At 47.2% G+C, this 11,162-nt stretch overlaps 1 protein-coding gene across 1 annotated transcript; it reads right to left on the bottom strand.

Annotated features, from left to right (window-relative positions):
* Positions 1–264: 264 nt before the first annotated feature.
* FGF16 (fibroblast growth factor 16) lies at positions 265–5,314 on the bottom strand (the record flags this gene model as incomplete). Its single annotated transcript, XM_009586172.1, has 2 exons — positions 265–899; positions 5,211–5,314. Coding segments are annotated over 2 exons (350 nt in total), but the record flags the coding sequence as incomplete, so codon positions are not given.
* Positions 5,315–11,162: the final 5,848 nt, after the last annotated feature.

The raw sequence follows: 11,162 nt of genomic DNA, 5'->3' as shown, positions 1-11,162 counted from the left end.
ATTATTTTGAAATAAATAAATATATAAAATAAATATCATATACATTTTATAAATAGTTTTGTCCTTATGCACAGTATCCATGCTTACATCTGAATAATGTTCCTCGCCCCATTCCCACCCCAACAGCAGGAAAAACCCCACGCATCAGGACCAGTCCATGTAGCATCATCCATGTAGCAAACTCCCGGGCTGCTTAAAGCTGGAAAGGCTTTTTCTTAGCAGGTAACCATCCCGAGCTTAGCAGCAGCATCTGCAGCAGTTCTGTGGTCTTTTGTTTTCTTTCCTTCTCTTCATTTTTAGGTTGTTGTTTTTTTTTTTTTCCCCCCTGGTGATCAGGTTTGCTCGCCTGCTTGTTCCTTTAAGCAACCATAACATTGAAAATTTGGCCTCTCTTGTAGCAACCGGGTAAAGAAAGTGAATGAACGTGAAAGATTATATGTAGGGTTCCCTCCCTTCCCCTACCCCCACCCCATAAATAACCCAGGTTCGATATACGCTTGAAACAAGGAGGAACAGCAGTGTCTGAATTCAATGTAAGTGCTTTCCTATGTCATCTACGCTTACAGGAATGATGGAATGACTATTAATATAGTGCTCTGGGAAAAAGCTTGGGAGCCCAAGTATGTACACTGACGGGGCAGCTGCAGGAAACATCACCTGTAGTGGAAGAGGTCTCTGTACATCGCAGGTATTTTGGCAGGGTCCACAGGCCTGGGTAAAAAATGAGTGAATTTCTGATGTCTCTTAGTCCTGTACCCCTCGCGGGGGGAGCCGTCCTTGTTCAGAGCCACGTAGTAATGCCTCTCCGAGTCGGGATGCTTGTAGAGGGTTGAGGCGTACGTGTTGTACCAGTTCTCTTCAAACTGCTCTCGGAAAACGCACTCCCGTGTGAGCTTCTTCTGCATGGGGGCAGAGGCGGGAGGGGAAGAAAAAGACATTTGTGTCAAAAATTTTAAAAAAAAATCTTTTCCTCCTTCTTTCACTTTATTTTCCTATAATTTTCCCAGCTACCTTCTGGATCCCCTGAGGACGGGGACTGCGCTGCCCGGGACGTTTCCCCCGGGTGAGAGCTGGGAACGGGCACAAGCCGGGACCCAAAGACCTCTGAAGTTGGAAGGAGACAAAAGGAGGAGGAGAAGGTGGGTGTGTATTTTGCAAAGATGCCCCATAAAAAAATAAAACAGGGCCATAGCAAAACTCTAAACCTGACAGCCAGGTCTCCACGCTCGGGGTGGGAGTTCGGAGCTCGCTGGGGTGGCCAGCCCGGCAGGGCTGTGTCTTCTGCAGAGGGCTGCCCACCCACAGCTCCATCCACCGGTACCGCACACACCCCAAAAACGCTCTCTTAGGTGAAAGGCAACCCTGGGAGAAGCAGCGGGCAGCTCATCTGAAGGGTTTAAAGAGGAGCGAGCACCGCTTTGAAAGTTCAAGGCACATAATAGTATACACTGCAACACGAATGAAAGCATTCCTCAGGCCTTTCATCTTCTGAAGCGCCAGAGAGCTGTGATGTGAGGCCATAACAAGACCCGGGGAGGTCTGGATGGGGAGCAGCGCTCCGGGGATGTCTAACCCCGGGGAAGATTTACGGCGGCGATAGGTGATGTGATGAGCGTGTGCCAGCCCACGGCCGGTGCATCCCGCGCTGGGCCGGCGGGACGGATGGCACTGGTGTCACCAGGGCCACAACCAGCCTCTACCTCCAACCCTTGCATCCGGGGGCTGCCGGCAGCGGCCGTTGGATGATGGCTTTTCAGTTCATGCCCATCGCTCCCTCTCGTCTCCCCCGAGCCAGCTACTGGGACGTGCCCAGCCGCAGCGAGGAGCGGGGCTGTCCCCCTGCCCCGCGAGGACGCGGTGGCTTTGTGTCGCAGAGGGACCCGCCATCCCACGGGGGGATTGCCGGGGGGACGTGGGAGTCCTTTCAGATGAAAGACAGTCTGCAAACGTAGGATGCTATAACCTTACAAACACTGTACCTACACTGTAAACTATTCGGGTAGGGAATGTGTCTTATCTACGGCACACAGAGTGCTAAGTAAATGTTATTGCCTGCAGTGGATGTTTTGTAATACGATCCAGGAGCTCACCTGCGCCCAGAACCTGTTTTGAATGTTTTGCTGCTAATTAAATAAACCCTGAGGTGAGTCGTGAGCCCTCCAAAAGCCTATGCCACAGCCCTTGCCATCTGAGACCTGGGGAACTGGGAACTGGGGGTTTCTCTTCCCAGATCCGTCAATAAACAGACTTTTTTTTTCCTTCCCCTAGGATGCCATCTACTCCGAATATATTGGAAACTGCTGACCGGCTGAACTCGTGCGCTGCTGCTTTGCCCCAGTTTACCCGCTCTTCGCTGGGCTGTTTGGAGGTACAGTGCTTGTGTAAAATGTTTGGAGAGTCCGGGGTGACTCCGCAAGGTGCGACTGATTTCTTTCCAAGCCCCGGGATGTCCCCACTGAGCCCAACGCCGTACAGGCAGCGTGCAAGGTGCTGCCTGCAACTTCTGCCGCTCTAAGTATTGGTTGCGTTTCTGAAATGGGTGGAAAGCTTAACAGAAACGTTGGCACAGGGTTAACAGGGACAGGCAGAAAAGCTGTCTGTCCCGAGGGGACTCCACGTGTCGCTGCGGGGATGGCTGGCTCTGGCTATATCAACACACAGATCAGGCAAAATTGGCACAGAGGGAAATAATAAACTTGCTGAAAATTTAAAAATACCGCTGTACTGTAATCTCCTAAAATATCATTGTAATGCTAATGCTGTTGTTAGGCGCTGTTTTATGGACCTTTAATTAAGAATACTGTAGTGGCTTTCGATTTCAAAAAGCCATCATTGTACAACCCACGTATCCCAGATTTTAAAACTCCAGGGTTATTTGGGGACCTGGCTCGTGACTTCTGCACAGTTTGGATCAGTGGTTTGACTGCGTCCCTGCAGCGTCCCGTCAGTGTACTGTCTGGCGTGCAAGATGCAACGACAGAGAGAAAACTCCCGTGATTATGTCTTCAGGTCAATTCTGTTTCCAGATGAAGGGCTGTGAAATGTTATCCTATTTTTGTTTCTGTGTCGTAACATGAACACAGGCCCTAGAATTTAATTAGCCCATCGTGAAACTGTTGATTCACAATCAGAGCTGCAGGGTTTGAAAAGCACAGAAGGGAACATGCAGGCTTGCGTCCTCCTTTTCAGCAGGCACAAGTAAAAGCTGCAACTCCAGGAGCTGCTGAGCAGCCTCGGGGTTTGACGGGAGAGGTGCTGCTGGGCGGGTGTAGGCTCCAGCCCTGCCTTCTGAAGTGTGCTTTAAGATTTTTTGTGGTTTATGGAATCCTGGTGATTTTACTTTTTATCTACCTTGCAGATTTGTAATTTAACCGCTGTCTGCGCATTTAACCTTTGTTTAGGGTAGATGTTGTTAAAGAAATGAAGTGGAAAAACAACAGTTATCGGTGCGTGCTAGTATTTGATTATCTCATATAAACATCAGTAACTGTATCTTAAATAGTGAAAGGGTCTGTGGCAGTCTCAGATGGCAATGGGAGAAGAAAAGATGATGGAAACTTGTGGTTTACTGTTACTGTTTGCTAAGCAAAGGTTTTCTGAAGGCTTCTCTAAATGCAGAGTACATGAGTTTAAATTTCTACACTGTGAGATTGATCTGATTTGGTTAGAAGAAGTATGTGCCTTCCACTTTGGTTTAAAACTGGTTTGTTTTATTTAATTTTAAATTTGCTGTGATCCATCCTTAAAAATCAGTTTCCTCACATAGGGTAGTGCTGTGATCTAGAAAGAGGCGTTTTAAAAAATCACACACAGGTGATGGATTGAATTAAAGGCAACGGGGCATCTGAAGAAAAAGCACCCATGAAGTGCAGCAGCTAGAGAAAAGGAAACTTAAAAATGGCTATCTAGAATGCAATTAATTTTTCAAAATAGAAGTGATTCTTCTAGCTAACTAAAAATAACTGGTTTATATTGAGTTGAGTTAAATAATTAGGAATTGAGTTAAATTAACCTGTAGGAAGCACCTCTGCCCAGTTGTTAAGACCTGACATTTTGACTGCAAGTCTTAACACTTAATTAAATAGAAAGAAGCAGAGGAGAGCTCGGCTTTCTTCAGGTTGATGGAGACTTTACCTGTGATGCCAAAGCTCTTCACAGCATCCCTTCCCCGCAGTCCGGGCTGAGCTTTGCAGAAGCGTTCACTCTGTGTGCGGGTGTTTCATCCAGCAAAACCCTGACATACGCTCTCTTTTTGGGGCTGGCTCATCAGAGCACCTGCCCACGTTCTAAGTGGTTTACAGGGCGGTGCAGGTTCAGTAACGCTTGGCAGAAAAGCAGCGAGGTGGACCTGAGCTGGTCCTGGCTGTGGCCATGCAACCCGCGAGCCACGGCTCTAAGGGCATGGCCCAAACCAAGGGAGCAAATGACAAACTCCCAAGCTGCCACTAGAAACCTGAGCCGGGACTGGAAACGGGGTGCCTTCTGCGTTCTCTGTCCTACAGCAGCACAGGACGAGGCAGAATCTGCTATAGGTGGTGTTAGGAAGAGTTTATAGGTATTCAGGAGTTTGTGTGGAGTGGAAAACTAACAAGGAGTTTACGCTTAGTTTTTGGCAAAACATGGAAAATTTTAGCCTGAAAAGGGCACTTCTGGAAAATTATAAGCAACTCCCCTAAATTCCTAAAAGGAGTTGTAAAAAATGTTATAATAAAATAACACTCAGACCACAACTTCAGCTTCTGTTAGTTAAAGAGCTATATTATAAATGTAAGATCTGCAGATAGGTGCAGATCCTGATCACGTGGAGAATAAAATTGATGTGTTACTCGGGCAATGAAAACACACAAGCAGCCCCTGGTTTTATGCTAAATTTCCCTTCTGCCTTTAGTTGACCGTTACCACACCGTTTCCGAAAGGCAACACCTCGATGAGCCCCCCAGCTCCCCAGGCACTGCCCCAGGCGGTGTCCGAGGGCTGGGTACCACCATGGGCTCTCGACGCACAAGTGTATCCTCCCTCCGCAACCCTATTTCATATATATCATTTATGTTATCACAACAGTGGCATCACAGGTAGGATGCAGGTATGTGGCAGCCCAAGGACTTGGGAGGCCTGCGACAGACACAGCTCGTGACACCGATGAGGCCCCGCAGCCCCTATTGCAGTGTATGTTATATAGTGTTGCAATCAGCACAAAACCTTAAACTTACCGACCCATACAGCTCGCCTCTCTCATTCATGCCGAGGTAGAGTCCTGAGTCCACCCCACGGATGCTCACCAGCCCCACTGCCAGGCTAATAAACTCCAAAATCCCTAAAACAGAAAAGAAGTACAAATCATACAGAGAATAAAACCAACACCAGGCTCCACTAACAAATGCGAACCAGCCTTTCCCGACCTTTGCAGAGCTTCCTAAAGACCCCGTTTTCCTTATTTATAATGACACAGTTCTTAAATCTATAGTCCCACATGCATGCAATCTTCCGATTTCCACTCTAGGCTTCTCCCTAGCATTGCGAATTTGACTTGCCCAAGAGGAATTACCTTTGCTAATGAGAAAAGGTTTGCTACGTTTTGTTGTTTTGGTTTGGGTTTGTTTTTTTTTTTTCCTAACTATCACCAAAAAGACAGATGTAGAAACTTGTGCCTGGCCCACTAGAAATTTCAGAAGTCTGTTACCAGGCTGGGTTTTATTCTTCACCAAAAGGAGAGTGATTTTTGTCACCATGGGGCTTCTGGTTTGAGATGATAGTCTCATGTTCTAAAGTGATGAGTTCAATAAAAATAAGTAAAAAGCACTAGAAGAGATGTCTGTGAGGGCCATCTTCATCCGGGCACTCCAGTGGGGTACTTGCTGCCCCCAAACATGTATACAAGCCGCAGGGATAAAATCCAACTTCAAATATACGCAGGTAGAAATGCATCTTCCTCTGCAGCCTTCGGAGCCGGGGAGCTGCCGGTCCTTCCTCCGTCACCCCCTGCCACCGCTACTGCCAGAAACCCCCTCCTGCCCCGTGTGTCCTGCCCCAGCCTCCTGCCAGCCCCTTCCCGGTCCAGCAGCATCTGTCCTAGCCATCCCCCCCCCGCGAGAGCAACCGTTTTACCCGTGGGCTTCAGCCTACGACGATGGTATCAGACACTTTAAATAATGAGGGGCAGCCTCATTTCCTCTGGCAAAGAAATTAGCAGGGTCTGCTGCACTGCACCCCCGCTGCCGGTAAGGCGGACGGCAGCTGTTTTGATGGAGGAAAGACTTGTAATAGGAGAACCCTTGGTGAAGCACTTAAAACCAAACAGCCCCCAAGTAGGTGTGTTTTTAACTGGTTTGAACAAAGCCAGCATCACAAAGTGGTGGAGACCTTCAAACTTCACAGGAAAACCTCCCGAAGTCATTAGTGGGGCTGTGTTAGACTCTGGATGTCACACGCTCCCTAGCTAGAGATCACGGGCAGTCTTTGCCTGTGTCCAGTGCTGAATTAGTTAGCTGGGAGGTAGCAGCAGAGGAAAGAAGAGGGTTTTCACCATCCAGTCTAATGACTGGACAAGACGTCTCCATTGACAGGAGGACAAAGTTGCGCTAACCTTTAGCATGGCTCCAGGTCTCTTAATATAGCTCCCAAAACGTCCAGTCCTGAGCAATTGCCGCTCTGATCAGGTTACCTCCCAGAGCTCTTCTTAAAAGTATGCCTTGAGTCTAAAATCACCGCATGACGAGCTGCCACCTGAGCCAGCTGACTTCAGCGGCAGTTGCAGCTCCCGGTCACCCCTCAGCTTGGGGCATGTGTCTTCTGCGCGGCCAGGCGTGGATGCGATAACTTTCAGACGATAACTGCATCACCGCCTAAATATAGGACAGACCAGATGGCGATGGACACCTCTGTCCCCCTTCGCTCAACGCAGACTCATCAGTCAGATGCTGGGTGCAAGAATTAGTCTTCCTACCTTACATCAGACTTTCTGTCCTCCTTTTGCCCTGCCTGCTCTGGGGCTCGTGCATCGAACCCAGCCCTCCCTGCAGGCAGCGGGTGGGAGGGCTGGATGAAATATGGACTTGGGAGCAGCAATTCCTCGAGACAAACAGGGAAGCAAATGACAGAAAACATGCTTTATGGACCAGTGCAGACATTTTCCAGGCTGAAATATGCCCAGCCTGGGGACACATACTGTCTTCAGAAATGCCAGGAGCAGGCAGCGCAAGGCAGGAAAGCCTTCCCAAGCCAGGCAAAGCAGGACCCCAGCTCTGCTCTGCTCGCTCCCCGGTAGTTTTTGTGGTTTCTTATCTGAAAAGAAGCACGAACAGGGAGGGAAGAGGCGCAGGATGAGGGGTGGTGGTCTGCCTGCTCTACCCACCGGTTCTGACACGTGGAGGGAGTTACTGAACTGCTGTGTGCTTCCGTTTTCCCATCTGCAGGACAGAAATGATGACAGCCGCTGTTTGAAAAGGAGGGAGTGAAGGAAGATTGACAACTAGAGAGACTGTAAAAAGTAACACGGGGGAAAGGAGTGCAGGGATACCCAGAAACGGGGGAGTCTTTCCCAGGCTGGAGACAAGTGGATGTTCAAGTGAAAAATACCCAATAACTGGAGAGCGGTAGATCAACCTTCCTATAGGTACAAACATAGTCCTCAGCACCAGCATATTTTTTTTTTATTTGTCTTCTGTCACCCCTTGCAAGCAGGAAAATGCTGCTGGTCCCATTTAGAAACAGAGGGATGTCTGAGGCAGGGAGACAGAGAGCTTTTCTTGAGTATACCCGCAAGCACGCTCTGTATGTAGCACGTGAACCCAGGTCTCCAAAGACTTGGTAAGGAGCAACCCAGGGGCAGCATTAGCATCTTCCCTCTCTGAGCGGGTGGGTGAGACACCCCTCATCTGGTGCAGCTTGGGTGAATACTCGCTGGTTTTGCAAACGAAATTTCTTCAAGGTGTGCCCGTGACAATATCTTCTGACAACGTCCCTTGCAATATTCCCCTTTTCTGATCTTTGAGTGGCACTTAAGAGACGCGCACGGAAGATGACTATGTTGAAATAGCATTAAGAACGTAACTTAAACCCACAAAAGTCAGGAGACAGAGTGAAGGCTGAAAAAATGTGGGCGGATATCCATCCTGTCCTTAACTCACTCCAACTGCTAGACAAAATTGCAGCTTCGTACATCTGATCTTTAGCAGCACAGGGAGTGGCCACTGGGGCCAGCTCAAGAATTTTCTTTCCAATTGTAGCGGTGTGTTTTTGTGGTAGAACATGCGTTCTTATTTTTTTTTTTCCCTTTTCCTTTTTTCTTTCCCCCAGGACTTGCCTCTTTTTTCGTGCTTTGATTATTCATTCTGTTTGTTCCTTGAGCCTTTCTAGATAATATTTGGAGAGATTTGATTAAGCCTCTGACTGGATTCATTTACCACCAAAGCACTGAATAATCTCCCGAGCTTTGCTGTGGCCGGACCCGCACACTCTCGCCTTACCATAAACCATCCCTCAAAGAACAATTCAGCTCCTTGCACCTGTCTCTTCTTACATGACTATATTCAGGAGCAGGGGTACAGAAACATCAGATGTTGTATTAATGGCTACAAACCTAAAGCTTCGGCTAAAAACCTCAACAACTGTTCAGCAACAGGTGCACTACGGTCTGAATGTCAAAATCTACAGCAAAACTTTCTCTGGAGGTTTCATCAGCTTCTCTAGGAGACTGTGTTACAGATCCATTAGCAGGTTCGTACCCGAGAAGAGCTTCATTTGCTGCCTTTATTAGTCTGCAATACAAACTCAAGGCCTTTTTCTGTCCTCGCTTGCAGTTAAGAGTAGCACCGTTGCTGTCACTTGTTTAATGCTGCTGTAAAACAGACACGAGGCAGAAAAGGAGCAATTCCTCCTGGCAGGGATATTCCTGGCATTTTTTCCTGGGATTTTCATTCTCAGAAGAATTCTCATAGGGGTACTAATGTCAGTCCAAACTCCCTCCAGATTTTGACCGTCCTTTATTTCTTTGTACAGGAAGGTTCTTAGTAGATGCAGTGAGAACAGATACATTTTTGAAAACACTTTATTCTTTCTGGGATGACTTAGGCAGAGCTGCCAGTTCAGAGAGCAAATTTGGGTAGTTCTCTACTGTGAGAACGAGCTTTCTTCCAACGATCCCGGAGGGCTTCACCAAACTTTGCGTTAAGCCTCTAGGAAAAATAAGCTGCACCCCATTGTTCTTGCATGAATCTGTATTTTTTTCAAGTGTAAAATATCGCATTCCAGAAGACAGGTGTTATTTAGGAACGCTCCAGTCCTCGACAGATGAGAGGGAATAGTTACTGTGATTGCTCAGGCAGCGTGGATAGACGATGCTGCTACCTCCCTGTGTCCTATGGGCACATCCCCTGAACGCTGTGGTACAAAAGAATCCCTCCCTTAGCCCTCACCGTTAGGATCCTGGTGCTCTGTTCTGCATCACCAGGGCTTTGGCTCTTTATTTTCCTCTCTGGAAGACTTGGATGTCTTGCACATCTGGTAACTTTGGGGACGGCTGCGCATGGGAGGGTGCAGATACTGTCCATCTTTTCCTGAACCCCTTCCAGTATTAGGAGATAGGGATGCAAAGTCCGGTTCCACCCTACATCCCATCTGCAGCTGGATACGTGCCTCTGCTGCGGTGTCGCAGCCATCCATGGAGCACATTAATTATCTGCTCATCATACCAGGGAGCACCTTCCAGCCGCGTGGGCTGGATCCACCAAACCACAATACTGGATTTCTAAGTATTTCCCCAGATGCCCCTAGATTTAAGGCAGCTTTAAACTGCTGCGCTGAAACCCTCGTCTAGCTCTGTATCCCTCACCACAGTTTTGTAGTTCCCCAGAATCGCTCGGGCTGCCTATTTCTGTAATAAGTTACTGCTTTCTGACCGCTGCATGCAAAATTTAGGAATGCATTGATACATGACATCCTAATACAAACCATACCAGTAACATTGGAATTTAAATATTCATGGCTACTGAATGCAGATGGTGAATACTGTGTGCCAATACGTTATTGCTTTGAGTCTCTGCTGAAGCAAGGTTTAGTCCAACTTTATCTGAACACGAGGATTCCAGTGTAATCCTTTGGGGCTTTGTCTTGCAATTACAACAAATAACTATTTATTTTACACTGCCTCTGGGAAAACCCTGAAGCAGAAAACTATAATATTTTATATCTGAAGTCTGGTCTAGTTTACGTAGCTGGATGCTGACTGCTAAAACACTTAGGGAATGCCAATGTTCCGATTTATTGAACGCTCTGTGTGACTTAAGCTTAAGCGTGCAAAATTCATGAAAAGTTTTAGCCCGTTTAACATGTTTTTCCAAAGCTTGTTTGGAAATACACTTATTTTACTCAATCTTTACAAAAAATGAAACTGAGACAAATGCTGCCTTTTGAAACTGGCTCTTTACTTGTATAGAGATAAGTAAAAAGAACTGATAGAAATACTACGTGGCAAATTGAACTAAAACCAAACAGATGCAATGGGTTTGCTTTCAGTTTCCTTTAACATGGAAACCCATCATGTATTGCAGCATGAAAGGTTAAAAGATGTGTGTCTTTTGGGAGGTAATTAAAGAACGCTTGCCCCACGAGCCTATTAGTACCCGACTCTGACCTGCGGGTTATGACTTTCTTGTTGATTTAGGCAGGGACATGCTATGCACACACCTGGTGTTTATGGAAAGCGCAGTACGGAGATAAGCTTCTCCAATTGTTCCAGAAACCTGCCTTAAACTACCAACAATAGCAGCAGCAGCGGCGTTCCTGAAGTATCAAAAAGGACTGGTTGCAAACAAGTAAAGGCAAAAAAAGAATTTCTTTCACCGAGGAGTTAAATCACTGGAAAACTATAAAAAGTCTTGCGAGCACTTCTTGCAACCTGTTGACAACATAGCTGAGATCACTGGCATGGGACTTGTTGATAGCTTACACAGACACCTGCACTAGATGCTGAAGTAGCGGGAATTTTTCTTAGCTGTGCTCAAACTTACTGCACTTCTCCGCCTGTGGCTTGGGATGCATTTTTTGAAGATTACATATAGTCTCATTAGAGATCCCTGCTCTTGTGTGACACCGATACAGGCGCTGCAGTCTTCCAGCTGTATCCCGGGCAGCAAGGTAAATCCACGGTGCTCTGTCTATTGTTC

This window comes from Fulmarus glacialis, unplaced genomic scaffold (genome assembly GCF_000690835.1).
Source record: "Fulmarus glacialis isolate BGI_N327 unplaced genomic scaffold, ASM69083v1 scaffold36639, whole genome shotgun sequence".
Classification (NCBI taxonomy): Eukaryota; Metazoa; Chordata; class Aves; order Procellariiformes; family Procellariidae; genus Fulmarus; species Fulmarus glacialis.
The sequence above is the reverse complement of the archived record's forward strand: the minus strand, read 5'-3'. Positions and strand labels throughout refer to the sequence as shown.